The sequence below is a fragment of the Tympanuchus pallidicinctus genome, unplaced genomic scaffold (assembly GCF_026119805.1).
Source record: "Tympanuchus pallidicinctus isolate F22 unplaced genomic scaffold, pur_lepc_1.0 scaffold8, whole genome shotgun sequence".
NCBI lineage: Eukaryota > Metazoa > Chordata > Aves > Galliformes > Phasianidae > Tympanuchus > Tympanuchus pallidicinctus.
This window is the reverse complement of record NW_026294802.1, coordinates 11,425,133-11,440,112: the sequence shown is the minus strand read 5'-3', so window position 1 is coordinate 11,440,112 and position 14,980 is coordinate 11,425,133. Positions and strand designations below refer to the sequence as shown.

The 14,980-nt window shown below is 45.2% G+C and overlaps 2 protein-coding genes and 1 long non-coding RNA gene across 3 annotated transcripts in view; 1 reads left to right on the top strand and 2 right to left on the bottom strand.

Moving 5' to 3' along the window:
* The window catches only part of TIMP3 (TIMP metallopeptidase inhibitor 3), a 37,489-nt gene extending 33,310 nt beyond the window's left edge, over positions 1–4,179 (bottom strand). Inside the window, exon 1 of the mRNA XM_052669022.1 lies at positions 3,817–4,179. Coding sequence (XP_052524982.1) covers positions 3,817–3,940 — 124 coding nt within the window. The 5' untranslated portion in view covers positions 3,941–4,179. The remainder of the gene's footprint in view (positions 1–3,816) is intronic.
* SYN3 (synapsin III) overlaps positions 1–14,980 on the top strand; it is a 199,626-nt gene that overhangs the window by 100,610 nt on the left and 84,036 nt on the right. The gene's annotated exons all lie outside the window — the stretch shown is intronic.
* Positions 5,620–14,980, bottom strand: part of LOC128073825 (uncharacterized) — a 54,116-nt gene continuing 44,755 nt past the window's right edge. The window contains exon 4 of the long non-coding RNA XR_008202899.1: positions 5,620–8,043. This is a non-coding gene — a long non-coding RNA (uncharacterized LOC128073825). The remainder of the gene's footprint in view (positions 8,044–14,980) is intronic.

Below are 14,980 nucleotides of genomic sequence, written 5' to 3'. Positions count from 1 at the left end.
GGTGATCATTCATAACTGTGTTGCCACCAGCCTGCTTCTTCTCAGAAAGGCTAGAGGAGCAGCTGTCAGATGGAGTTCTCTAGAACAAGTGGGAAATCAGTGGAAATAAGAATTTAAAAGGCATCTACATAAAGCAAGGAGCTCTAAGACTCAAGATTGGAACATATGATTATCAGGACTTGGTGGAGTTACTTCCTGCAGAAAATCTGGAGTAAACGCATGCAATAGTAACAAGACACCAAAGGAGCCTTACATAATATTCTGCACTACATCTTCCAAGCAGTGCTTTCCATCACATAATTTTTTTCTTAATATTTGCATTTGGAGATGAGAGTAGCTACACATCCCAGAAGGTCATCTCCATGCTCAAGTAGAGCAGGATTTACTTCAACAGTAAATAACCATAAAAAACAGCAAATAAGAAACTTGTATTTCCATCTTTCCCATTTTCCAATAGGATCACCAGTTTACAGTGGTGATCTTTCTGTCAGAAGACAAAACCAGGCACAAAGAACACCATCTTTCACCATGGTCTTTCACATGGACATAGGAATTCCATGTTAGTTAAAAAACTTCCTCAATTTCTTTAAGATCTCATCTATGATCAAGTTGTTCTGCATCTCTCTTCTAGTTTTCTAACAAAAAGGTAGAACGATCATAAAGAAAACCTATGAAAGAAAAAGGGCTGGTTTTCAAGGGATATGGCACAATGGAGGGATGAATGGCATCCTTCACACCAAGGGAATCCAAGAACTTGCCAACTCCAGCTTAAACAGGAGTGAGGCTATTTAGAAGGCAGAGGGGCACTAATCACAGCTACCCTTGCTGAGACATTTCTTCCCCCAACACAACCTATAGAAAAGAATGTTACTCCAAACTCCTTTGAACTTTTAAGAGACAGCTAGTACTGCCATAGCTCTTTCTGAAGTATATGCACAAGATGAAATTGAGATAAGTGTGGAATGGAAAAAGTACTTTATTTATCATTTACAGGTTGGTTTGTAAAAACCCAGCCTGCAATTTCACATACTTGTCCTTTTTTTGAAGGGGATGTTGGGGGGAAAACTAGGGAAGAGGCATTTTTCCAAACCTGTGAATGCAATGTTCAGCAGCCAAGCTGAAAAGTTCCTGCTGCTCCTGCAAAAAAAGGACAAACAAGCCCTTTTCATGTCAGCTATGTCCTGCTGGAAATGTCACAGCTTTGTCACAATGGAACAAAGCATGCCTGGTGTCTGTTCTTTCAAAAGGTCTCTTAATTCAAACAAAAGAAAAATATTCACATCTGGAAGGGGTCGAAGGCAGGGGGTGGGAGGGGAGGAAGCAAAGTTCAGATGGCATGTCATAGGATTGCTGTTTGTCTAATTATTGTACTGCCTGTTCTGGCACTTACTGATCCAGTTAGAGAAAGAAAGCCAGGGAGTTAAACAATTTTTTAATTGATTGACTTCAAGGGGTCAGATGAGACACACCTCTTCACTTTTGCTCTCTTCATCATTCTGCAACACTCAGACTGAGAAAAAAGGACCCTTTTTAATCAGTCTGGGAGTGGTTTCTCTTCTTTATTTGTTAGAGGAAGAAAGTAAAATTGTTGTATGAGCTTGCTTTAAAAAGCTCACTTTGACATGCACAGGACGTACATCCTGAAGGGCTGCCCTTTCCAATGGGTTTATTTGAGCATCTGTTTCTGCGGAGATTAAAGCCTTCTAATGACTGCAGAGCTGGGAGGCTGTATCAGAACTGAGCCATGGGAAAATCAAAATCTAAGTGTCTAGTGATGTGAGATCAGAGGGGAAGAGAATAAACTTGAGAGTAGGACTTCACTGCCTAGGCTCAAAAAGCTAACAGCAAGACTGTATTAGTGCTAAACTCTTATCTCCTTCAGCATTCAGGGCTTCCAAAGATGAAAAGCCTCTCCTAGGCTGCCACCTAGCTAGTTAATTCCTTGTATTGTTTTAGGAGCTATTTTAAAACGCTCTTCTGCTCCAGCCCTTACAGCACTGACTCCTCCCTTCTGAGCCGGTATTTTGTCAGGAGTTTCAAGAGCGATAAAAACTTGCTGCCAAGTCCCTTTCTTCCTTGCAATGTGTTTTATAACCCAGCGTGTTGTTCAGTCTGTCCAAACACTACACCAGTACACTGCCACCAGTTTCCATGGAAATGGTTAACTCCTTCACGGCCAGAAGGCTTTAACGTGCTTTTTGCCATGAAGAACATGACAGCATGCACTAAGATCTCAACCTGCAGAAGCACTGCATTTTCCAACACTTCTAGCAAAGGCTTTACTTTTGCTTCAACCTATCACACCAAATTGCAGTCTTAACCAAACTTGCACTTAAGTCATCCTATAACATGAGCTGCTCTCTTCCCACACGCATCTCAGCATTGCCATCGTGTCTGAAGGCATCATGACCCCACTGACATCAACTTTCTGAATGCCACCACCTGTGAAAAAGCAAAGGCATGAGACACAAGGACTCCAGAATAGACAGACAGGAGATGAAGGACATGACTTCAAAATCAACCAGAAACGAGAGCAGCAAACAGGAAAACTTCCTGCCCTACAGTTGAGGAGCTCTGCTGTATGAAACAAAATAGTTTATTCTGCTCCTAGTCATTGCACATTGACAAAAATATACTGGCATCATAACAGAAACTTATTTAATATCAGTTTTCTCAAAAAATTAAGTTGACTGAAAAACTAGCTCTAATCTACTACAACATGACCTAACCAGAGCACCAAAGGAGATCTCCCAAAACACAGCAAATGAAGGCCATGTACTATCAGCAGCTTTAGCTGTGGAAAAGTGGGTTTCCATCCTTACTGTCACAAAGGACAAGCTCCCTGGCAGCTGCCACTCGGGTGGCACGCTTGTTAACCCAAACTAAAAAACAGAGGCAGAAATATGGATATTCAACAGAACTTTCAACCGCAGTTTCCTGGAAGGATTCCCCACTCTAAAACTACTCTATAAATATTTTCCAGGCTCTCATCACTAAGGCAAACGGAGCCTTCCCAGCACTTTTAACATGTAATGTTTTCTTCTGGCATTCAGACACTCTACAGAAACGAGAACTGAACAACCAAACACAGCCACAGCTTTTGCACAGAAGTGCCAATAAGTTTGGCTAAAAGCAAAGTCACTGGCAGGGTTTGTAGCAAGAACTGTACTGTGACTTCCAAAGGAGCCACTTGGAGGGTTTCCTTGCAGACTCTGCTTGGTGTTGGTGACAAGTGGGAAAAAACAGCCCCTCCATACACCGCACTACTACAACAACCGATGGAGGTGCAAGAAAACTCCATGCGCGCACTCTGCTCACAGCTGCCAAGGTGACAGCCCATGCGGACTGTCAGGAGGACACGTGTCCGGCTGTAGCTCAGAGGACACCACTGATGGGTTTCGTACTTTTTGCCACTTAGCAAACAGCAACCGTATTTGGCTAAGCAGTCTCAGCTACAAACAAAATAGAGAACTTGGACGAAGAGGTAATGGAAACTCTAGTCCCGAGACAGCTCGTGCGTCCCCTACCTCACGTTCGCGCAGGGCTGACCGCTCAACCCCACAGCAAGGGGCGCCAAGAGAAGAGCTCCAGCTTTCCAAAAACACCAGCGTCCGCACGCTTATGAGATCACCCCACGAAGACACAGCGTCCCAAAAGCGCGGTGACACTTGTCCCCGTCTTCCCAGCACTCCCGACCGCCCTCCCCCTCGCCCCACGCTAACGGAGCCGTGCGGGACGCCCCCCACGGCGAGGCGCTCCCTCCCGCCCCGCAGCGGACAGGTAGCAGCCCCGCAGCCCCGGGACGGAGCCACTCACCGATGTCGGAGTTGCAGAAGGCGTCCTGCGGGTGGATGGGGACGCAAGTGCACGCCTCCGCCACCAGGTCCCGCAGGCTCCAGCTGCACAGGAACACGGCGAGGAAGCCGAGCCACGCCGTCATGCTGCCTGCCCCGGGGTGCGCTTCGAGATGCAGCCGCTGTTCTGTTCGCCCGACCCGAGCCTCGCCTGCTCGCAGCTCGCTCGTCTCTCCCTCGCTCCCTTCTCACACCGCCTCTCTCTCGGCCTCGGTAGCGCAGCCCTCGCTCGGCGGCACGGAGCGAACCCGAGTGAGCAGCACTGCACAACTGAGCGGGGCCGAAGCGAGCCGAGCTGTGCCGCGCTGCCCGGTGCGCCGAGTTATAGCCTCGATCGCGCCCTCTCGGGCTCCGGGGGCGCCGCCGCAGCCGACCAATAGGAGCCCCGCATTACCTCATCGGCGGGAGAGGCCAGCGGGACGGGGCGGGGCGGTGGCCGCGGCTTCAGCGCCTTATACGGAATAGAGCGGGGAGCGCCGCGAGCGGGAGGGAGTTGGGTTGGTGGCGCAGGTAGGGGCCCCGGGGGAAAAGTCCCCCTAAGGAGAAGTGCCTTGTCTCCCTGAGAAGGTCTTCAGTTCGGCGTGGGCTGTGGCTTGTAAAAATGAAAACGTTCGTACCCCTGAGTTATCCACGAGTGCCTGCACGGCTCTGTCCCCGCACAGTCCCGTCCGCCCCAGTCAGGCTCTGCCTCTCCTCAAGAGAGGAAAGAGGCGCCTCAGATGCCCGTGGAGCTGCTTTTTACTCGCAGAGCTTGGGGTCTTTCTCTCACAGCCATCTCAGTTGGCTGTAAGCTGACTTCTGGTTGCGGGAGATGGGAGGAAACGGCGCTGCGAAGGATTTTCAGGAAGCGAGTGGAAAGCAGCACCTCACCGTTTTTCCTCCTTCAGTAAACAGCAAAAGGAGGATGGGGAGAGGTCCTAGCTGAACCCCTTCCCAGGATGGTGTCCTGTGGCCCTTCACCCTGCCCAAGTGCCCTTTCTCCTGCCTTCCCACCACTCATTCTTCTGGGGATGGCAGACAGCAAGGGCTCAAGCTGGGGAAAGCAGTGTTACATCTACTCCCAACGTTTAATCTCAAAGTGTATTTTAACAGAGCAGCTTTAGAGGAATTTATAGAAAAGTCCTGCTTGTTTTGTTTTCCCTTATCCCCTTTTGGAACAGTACAATTCTATCAGCCGGAGAAATGTAAATGTTATAGTAGAGCTGGGACAGCGAGGAAGGAGATTGCCAGCTGCAGGATGCAGACAGCCTTATTATCCTGCAGAGGGGACCGAGAGGTGATTAATCACTGTATCAAACCAGTGTATGTAATGTCAGAGTACTTTCCGTGGGGTTTACAAGATTTAAGCATGTCTAGTTATAAATGATGCTGGTATTAAAGGCCAGGGACCAGCTGTCCTAAATTTCTAGTCAGCTAAGTCTGTAGATTTACAATTCTGCTCCATCTGGGTGAACCACAGTCTGCCTACACCTTTTCTTTAATCATACCACCCCTATAAAATTAAAGCATCCAGCATTGTGGAAACACAGGCTCTCATTTAGGGCATAGGTATACAAAAGACTGAAGATGGGTATTGCTAGTGGCTATCAAAATAACAAAGCAAACAGCAGAAGTCATAGAGTCATAGAATATCCCAAGTTGGAAGGGACCCACAAGGAACATCAAATCCAGCTCCTGGCTCTACAGAAATTTAGGTTCCTCTCCTTGCTGTGACACAGCCAGCCTGTGGTGACAGTTTCATCTCACTGTGCTTCAAATCCCAGTCTGTGTAATTGGGGTAATGGTGATGGAGCTTCACAGGAATGGGTGTTAGTGAATGCAGTGAAAAAAATCAGACGGTGTTGAGGTGATAACAGGTTATACAGGTACACATGAATCAGGACATTAAACAGGACATTAGTTGTAGGCATGCTAGTGTCAGAATCATTTGGATTCAAACTGCAATATGAGAAACCCCATGCAAAAAGCTCCTTAGGTATTTGGGCTGTCAGCTCCATGTACTAGGACTGAAGTTGAATCTGTCAGCTTGGGCTGTCACTTCAATCTCACTGAGTGTAAACAAGGAACAATTCTACTGACCTCAGTAGAGAAACATGGAAGAAAAATGAGGTGTGTCTGGCACTTTCATTTTTTCTTTATAGTTGTTAAAAAGTTTGATATCACCAACATTATGATGCACCTGATCTATCAGCATCTCAGATCAGTACCTGAGAGAAGCAGAATTATTCCATAATCTGACACTGGTGTAAATAAGTGAGACTTTGGCCCCCATACAATTAGATTATAATCACAACTCCAGCACCACCTGTCCAAATAGATCCTCTGAGAAGGTTTCTTCATGTCTGTAATAACACCTCTCCGGTGTGTTCCGAGGACTAACAAGCTGAATACTTTATAACAAGCTTTGAAGATGCTGGGTGTTGCGTAAATGCTGAGTGCCTGTAATGCACAGACATAGACACGTCCAGAGGAGACTGAAAAACAAATCTTTCTCTCACCCTGCTTTCTGCAAAGGGAGAAGGAAGAGAGCTAGAAGTTACTGAGGTTCCTTCCTTCAGGCATGGCAGCTTGTTTACATTGGGACTGACCAAGCTTGTTAAAGTAAAACCAAGTTTGTGCTGATTACAGGAACTAGTTAACTTTTCAGATGTAACCCAGTGAAGTAATCTGCAGTTACTTCCCATGCTGAAAAGGAGTGCTGCAGTCTGACCTAGTGGCAAGGCACAGCTGTTTGGAAGGCGTGATGCTCAGGTTGTCTGTGTGTTATGGTGAACCACTGTCTTCTCTGCTGCAATTTGAGAGATGTGTACCTGTGCCTGAACAGGAAAGACTTAGCTCATTTGTCTGCTTTTTTGACACTAGATATTCCATTTCAAAGAGCTGACCTTTCCTTTAGTAGTAGGGATGCAGGATACTATGCAATAATAACAGTCCAGTAGGACTGGATTATTGTGCAATAACTGTATTTATTTGCCACTTAGCATACACAGAAATGAGAGTGCTTTATTTTTGTGAATCACCGGTAAATAGTACTCGGGAAAGCTCAGTGTGCCCCATGGCCTGCTAGGAGGCCTGTGTTAAATCATTTTACCTGCTTATACATTAATTTCCTCATAAATAGAGCTATTATGTATTATTCTCTGATTGTATCTATTAGATGTTCAATATTAGCCTCTCCGCTTTGAGCCCTGTCACTAAAATACACTCTGGAATAGCCAGGAAAGAGTTCTGTTTGTTTATTTATATGAGAAAATTTTGATATGTGGTCAAAGTAACACAAAGTCAATTAAGGAGCTGAAAGGAAAACTCATTCTGAGTCCCTACCCTATGCCCTGTCTGTGTGGGAGTAACTGCAGAGGGAAAAACAAAATTAACTAGCATTCGGCTCCTTTGGCTAGACAAAACTTTAAGCCTTATGTGGCCATTAAAAACATAGCAAGTAAAGAAGGAGAAAATAAAGACCTTGATCTTCATATGAGAAAATTAGAGTTCACATTTGATTTATGTCACCAAATAAAGAAATCTATGTTATTTCAGTCCACCACCAAGAACACACTGTTGAACACAATTAAGGAACTCTCTGCTTTACTGGGCAGCCACACCACTTCATGCTGTGATCTTGTCGGATCCCACAAGCTAAGCATGACTGGGCTGGGTCAATAGTTGGTGTGAAATTTCCCAGGGAAAGCCATGTCTGCAGGTGTTGGCTGAGTAAAGTGGCATTCTTCTCTCAGTCGTGCACGAATGTGTAGAGACGGTGCTAGGGGGCACTGCGCTGCAAGAGATGTTTGCGTCTCGTGTTGATGAAGTTCCCTGCGGTATCTGAAGAATTCACTCTTCACGAAAGGAGCGATGTTAAGCTGAGTGTCTTGGTTAAGCGTCAGGAGAGAGAACTACATTCGCTTCCATAGATACCCACTGAAGAAGAGCATAACTGCTAATATCATTTTCCTTCCATAAGTCCTGTTTGTGGCTGGAAAGGATCAGTCCAGAGCTAGGCATAGAGGCTGGGATAAAATCACTTTGGGATGGTCCTTCAAGAGGCATAAAGTGTTGATGTAAATGCACTAAAGGCATATTCTCTTCTCTTCTGATCACCTTTCACAATGAGCTGTAAGGGTTTCCAGACACTGGCAGAAAGCTGCTTCTGAACTGACAAAAGCATCTGAATGTAATTAGTACAGAAGTGCTTAATCAAACAGGAAATTTGGGCCAAAAAAAAAAAAAAAAAAAAAAAGAAAAGAAAGAAAAGAAAAGAAGAGCAAAGAATAAAATGAACAAACAAACAAAAGAAATAAAACTCACGACCACCAACTTAAAAAACCCTGGCACATGTAGTGCCCGAAGACAACCCAACTCCTCATAGAGCTCAGCTGGCTTAAACCAAGCAAAGCACAGATTATGTCGGGAGAATTCAGCCTGCAGTTCAAACAGTTCTGCCACCTCCAAGAACAATACATTAATTTTAAATGTTACTGAACTGTGGGCATTTTTTTATAGATTGTCCATAGTAACTTGACTAGATCCATGGATGTAGAGTCCTTCCATCAGCACTCCAAATTGTTTAGCTGCCAAGTTGCTTCATCTTGTCCTGAAAACCTTTTCTGAAGTTAATGACTCTCATATCCTTTACACCAGTTCAGCATCACACCCTGTAGAAGACGTCACTGCTCTTCTGCTTTTATATAGCAGGTAGGAAAGGACTTTTTAGACATCTGATGTCCTCTTTGACAGCACACCCACACTATGTCATAGAATTATAGAATCATAGAATGGCTTGGATTGGAAGGGACCTCAAGGATGATCACGTTCCAACACTGCCATAGGCAGGGCTGCCAAATGCTAGATCAAGTACTAGATCAGATTGTCCGGGCTCCATCCAGCCTCCAATGACGAGGCATCCACAACCTCTCAGGGCAATCTATTCCAGCACCTCATCACTCAGTAGAAAATTTCCCCCTTACATCTAATATGAATCTCTCCTCCTTTAGTGTTAAAACATTCCCCCTTGTCCTACCACTGTCCACCTGTGTAAAAAGTTAATTTCCCTCCTGTTTATAATCTCCCTTTAAATATTGGAAGGCTGCAATGAAGTCTCCCCACAGCCTTGTCTTCTAAAAGCTAAATAAGTCCAGCTCCTTCAGCCTGTCTTCATAGGAGAGGTGCTCCAGCCCCCTGATCATCTTTGTGACCTTCCTCTGGACCCTCTCCAACAGCTCCACTTCTTTCCTGAGTTGGAGGTCCCACAACTGCACACAGTAATGCAGATAGTGCCTCACAAGGGCAGAGTAGAGAGAGACAATCTCTTCTGATGCGACCCAAGATACTGGTGGCCTTCCAGCCTGCCAGTACACACTCATGTTTTGTTTTTCATCATGTTTTGTTTTTGGCTCATGTTTTGTTTTTCATCTACCAGGACTCCTGAGTCCTTCTTGGCAGGGCTACTTTCAAGGAATTCTTCCCCCAGTCTGTATACATTATCTGGGATTACTTTGACCCAAGTGCAAAACTTTGCACTTTCTATGTTGAACCTTATTAGGCTTGCATGGACCCACTTTTAAATTTGTCAAGGTCCTTCTGGATGGCATCCCTTCCTTCTGCCCTATCAACTGTACCATACAGCTTGGTGTCATTAGCAAACCTGCTGAGGGTGCACTTGATCCCATCATCTGCATCACTGATGAGGATATTAAAGAATACCAGTCCCCAGACAAAACTCTGTGGGACACTGCTTTACCCCAGCTCGAACATAGAGCCATTGACCACAACCCTCTGGCTGCAACTCTCCAACCAATTCCTTATCCTCCAAATAGTCCACCCTTCAAATCTGTATCTTTGCAATTCAGAGATAAGGATGTGGGAGGGAACCGTGTCAAAGGCCTTGATATGTCGTGGGCAACCCTACTGAAATGGCCACACATTGCATTAACAAAAGATGCTCTTATTTCCTCATTATCTTTTTCAGAATGTCTGTTGTTTTGTGGGTTGTATTTTTTTTCTGACACTTTCCTTTGAGAAGACTTCTTTTTTTTCAATTATCATATTTGTTGCGGAAGTTGAACAGAGCAGCAAGGCAGAGTTAGATGCCGAGCAACAATATTTACCATAATTTGTGTGCAAAAGAGGTTGGAAAAAAAACCTTCTCTGTTAATAACTGTTGTATCAACGGACTTCATCTGCTACTTAAAACAAGACGGCTCTTTCTTCAAAAATGTCTTTGATTCTGTTTATACGTATGAAATTTTTTATTTGATCTCTTTCTCTGAGGTTGCAGAGGAATTATGTCACCTTCCTGTCTGCAAGCCAGATGAAGGTAACACTATCCCATTCCCAAGCTTTTAATTAGAGATACACCATTAAACTTCGATCAGCTCTAACCGTTCTATGTTGTGTTTAATTCTCATGGATCCTTCGCAGATTGCGCTTGCAGAGATCAGCCAGTCTGTGAGCAGAACACAGGCACTGTGTGCCACCAACGGCATCGCATTATAAGGCACTGTTGAATATGAAATCACCCTCTCAGTAATGTGGGGATCCTCCCATCACGCTGTGATGTGGCATCAGCTGCAGAAAGGTGACCAGGAAATATCTTCTGACAGCCTTATCGAGTTGAAAATGTTTCATGCACATGACTCCGCACTTTGGCCCCAATCCAGAAAAACACTAAGGCACGTGTTCAACTTTAAGCACACGAGAAGGTCCACTGAAGTCAACAGGACCGTTTACATGCACAAAGTTAAATATAAGCTTAAGTGCATTTCTGGATTCAGGCCAAAGGGCTCAGTACCATGCAGGGTTCAAGCCAGGAGGCTGTGATTAGATGGTCTGACAGAGTCGGGGGCGGGGAACGGGATGTGATTTGCTTGGCTCTACCTGCCTATGCCTCATTCCAAAGCAATTAATTTTCTCTCATTTTTGTTTATAAAATGTTCTTCCATTTTTCTTGCTTTGCTTTCATGCTGCTGTAGCTATTCCCAAATTGAAGTTTTGTTTTGCTTTTAAACCCCTTCGAAACAGCATCAATAGCTTTAAGTGACTGAACAAAGAGATTTCAAATAGATGAGGTGCTTCAAATGGTAATAAGAGCTGGTGTTCACAGAGCTTTGGAGGCTGGCACTGAGAGGAGAGGGAGAGCGACTGAAAATCACTTTTCAGTTGTTCCTTTGTATGAACAGTTCTCTGGCTTATGCAATGCACAGTAATTAAAATGACTGAAATGCCTCACATTTTTAAGAGAGCTTTAAGGCAGCTCTGTGGCATTGTGGCCAGCGGAGTTCATGAGCTGTAGATTTGTGACTGCAATCAAGGTTTGACATTTCTATCAGTGTAACTCGAAGAAGACAGTATCTGTAGAGGGCTAGGAGAGGAGCTGGAGGAGGAAGGTATAGACACAGAAAAACAGCAACATCTGGTCCCTTCACAGTTGCATGAATACCTATGGAGCAAGCTTTCCTTTCAGTGAAATGAGAGCCTGAAGGTTTGTGTGAATGTCAGAGATCCCACTGCTTTCCTTAACTGTAGCCTGTCCAACTTCAAGAATGGAACAGCACTTCCACAACCTTATCAGTCAGTGTAATGTCAAGTACTCATCTGCCCCCTCCAATGTGCTGTACATTTCCATGAGGGAGGGTACTGGCCACTGCACTTGCTGGATGTATTTGTGGAGGGCCAAATAACTCCCCAGTGTGAGCAAGGCAGACAGGCAAGCCCCTCTGCTCACAACCCCCATTCTTGTGCTGCTTGACAGAGATAATCCTAGAATCATAGAATGGCCTGGGTTGAAAAGGACCACAATGATCATTGAGTTTCAACCCCGCTGCTATGTTGCAGGGTCACCAACCACCAGACCAGGCTGCCCAGAGCCACATCCAGCTTGGCCTTGAATGCCTCCAGGAATGTATAAGGGAAAATCTTGTTGCTTTTCAGTCCCCTTGGGAAGTGACATGGGGGAAAGCCACGACATCGCTCATCTTCTCTCAAGAGTTGACCTGGCTGCTGGCAGGGATGAACAGCCGTGGAGAAATAAAGGAGCTGAGCCCAGTCTCTATTGGGACGGGATGTGACTAGACTGAAGATTTTTGTCATGCTGAGCATCAAGATCCTTCTCCCCTTCCCTCTCTGCCTCTCACCAGCCTTCTGAGGACACCTACTGAACTCCCTCCTCACCCAGCGTAGTCTTTCTCCCCTTTTCCTACACATCAGAGACACTGTGTATGATACAGTGGTCTCCACAACACTGTGTTAAGTTAGGAGACGGAGAAAGATCCCATCAGGAGGCAATGGCCCCGTATCTTGTACATAACCCTGAGTGCCAGCTGAGGCTAACAGAGCTGCGGTCCCTCCACACACAGTAGGCCAGCCAGTCTGTTGGATGTGCCACTGGTTCTAAAGCATGTTGAAATTCTCTGAAATCACTGCATGCATGAAAAGCAGAATGTTGAGTGCCTGGGAGCTGACATTCCTCTTTTTGTTACATTAATGAGCCAGGAGACACTGTCAGGTTGTTGGATCTGAAAGAAGGGCCTCCTCTTTACCTGCATAACAGGTGCAGCTGCAGGAAAAGTTTACTGTCTTTTGCTCTCTTGCATAACCTGCAAACACTTCCCACAAAAATAAGCCAAATCACTTCATCTCCATAGTCCAGCTGTTCCTAGTTTCTTACTTGAAGTTGCAAACAAAGGTGTTAGTTACAAGGATGGTCTCTAATGATGGGACAGTGTCCCAGCAGGGATCAAAGTCAGCGATTCCTGTTTGTGAATGTCACCACATGCTCGTCAAAAGTGAGTTCTGCTGTGTGTAGGTCCCAATGGACGATTGCCTCAGGGTAGGACTTTCTAAAATCCAAATTGACTTTTTCAGTGCTTTTGTTCCTGTATTCCCAAATTACCAATGTATTGTAACTGTAAGCAACAGCTTCACTTACAACATATCTCTCCCACACAGACTCACTGTCCAAGGCACAAGAAGCTGGGGATTTCTGATGTGAAATTTCAAGGACAGACCTATTTCTTCTATAGAGCAAAAGGCAGCACTTCTGTTTCCTCACTGTTCTGGAATTTTTCTCCATAAATCTTGGCACGCAGTGTGAGACAAAAGAGGAGATGGTAGGTCTGCAGCCGGGAATGACGAGGATTCTGTCATTTGTTTATTGTCTTACTCTTCCTGAGTGACGAATAACGCACTCATCAAAGGACCCTTTCAGATCTGCAGTGTGAGTTCCACACCTCATGTATTAATGCTGGCAGTGAAAAGATCAGTGTTTGATTTAGCGCAGTGTGAAAACAGTATTCTTTCTCCAGTGAAGAAAGCAAGAGAAGTCTACCATCCTCATTCCCCTTTATGCAAAGGGCTTGAGCAATCCCTCAGTTGTGCCTTCCTCTGTTTATGCAGGAAAGCACCTTAGTTTTTTCATTGTGACTGATAATGGGCATTGTGCAGTAAGAGTTAATCTGTAACCAGATGCAGCACAACTGGAGGTGAAGCCAAGAAAGAGGAACAGAGCAAACTTCCTCTGTTTTTCCTTCGCACTGAACGAAAGTACCTTTACCAGGAATCACGGAACTAGGACTACAATATCTTGCTTTACTAGCAAAAGCTGAAAGAAACAGTGTTCTATACTTGCAGAGTTCAACTCCTAATTTTAACTCAGTTTGTAGCAAGAGCAACAAGTAGCACACTGGGTGCGGAGTGCTCTTTGAATGGGAAGCACATAGTATGGACGAATGTTCTTTCACCCCACTGGTACTGCCCAGAAAGGACTTCAAATGCATATCAGAAGCAGTGACAACCGCCCAGAGCTGGCAGGAATCATAGAATCATAGAATGGCCTGGGTTGAAAAGGACCACAGTGATCACCCAGTTTCAACCCCCGCGCTATCGGCAGGGTCGCCAACCACCAGACCAGGCTGCCCAGAGCCACATCCAGCCTGGGAATGAAGCAGGAAGGTGTTGAATTCATGTATAGACTCCACAGCAGGGCCAAAGCTGTGAGGGTACCACAGCTTGAATATGTGCCCTGAGCAAGAAAATACGTCTCTGTACATCTGCTCCACCAAACCGTACTCAGAGTGTTGACCAGAAGTGCAGTGTTAAACCAAGTACCTGGTTGTGGAAGCCTGGGCTGCTCCAGAGCAGTGGTTCATCAGAAGTGCTACAAGGCTGGAGAGATACTGAATTTTTGGTAGTTGCAGATGTCACCTCTGTCCTCATCTCTCCTCTCCTTTCCTCCCATCCTCCCTAGTGCCCCACAGTGCAGCTCCCATTCTTCCCTTCTCCCAGTGTCTGTAGTGGTGGTTTGAAGCAATGCATAAAGCTCTCCCTAGACACCCAGCTGAGGACTGAGAAGAAAGGGCTCTCAGTGTAAAGTTTTGCAATGCACAGGGGGATCTGTAGAGAGATCTACTCATAGGATAACCCACAGAAAAAAGCAGTCTGAGCTATAACAACAGAGCTCTACCAAAAGAGAAGTGGCTCTCTATCAATCTTCTCCTAGCACTAGAAAGTATGAAAATTAGATTGACAAGCATTTTAGGCTTTTTCATTTAAGCTGTGTCTTCATGTTACATAGATTTCAACCAAGCATTCTTTAACTGAAATCCTGCTCTAGTTCAAGTTCAGCAGAACCACCACCTTGGTGAGTGGAAAGGGGAAGGAGGGATTGGAGGTCTTACTAGTGCAGATAAATCCTTACTACAGTCAGAATACAAGGCACTAATCTGATATCCCGTAGCTCACAGCATAGCTATAGGGATATCTTCCAAAGGTGTTGCAATTCTCTCTCACTATTCTGATAAAATTATCTATTGCAGCATCAAAAAAAGCACAGACCTGCCTCACAGAGGAGGAAGGAACAGGCTAGAAAGGGAAATTTTTACTTCATTTGAAATTGCTTGCCCTATCCGGAATAAATCTTCACACTGAAAATCATATATAATTGTGACTTAGCCTAAGGGGGCTAGTATAGCATTAGCTTACAGCACGGCTGTAAGCAAATAGCACCACAGAGAGTTGGCTGAAGGAAGTAAAATCTTATTCCCAGTAAATGCAAGAGCTTTTCCTTCTCCTTACTGCAGAGACAGAACCTAGCTCCTCAAATTAGATGATATCTTCAACTTCCCTAAGGTGTT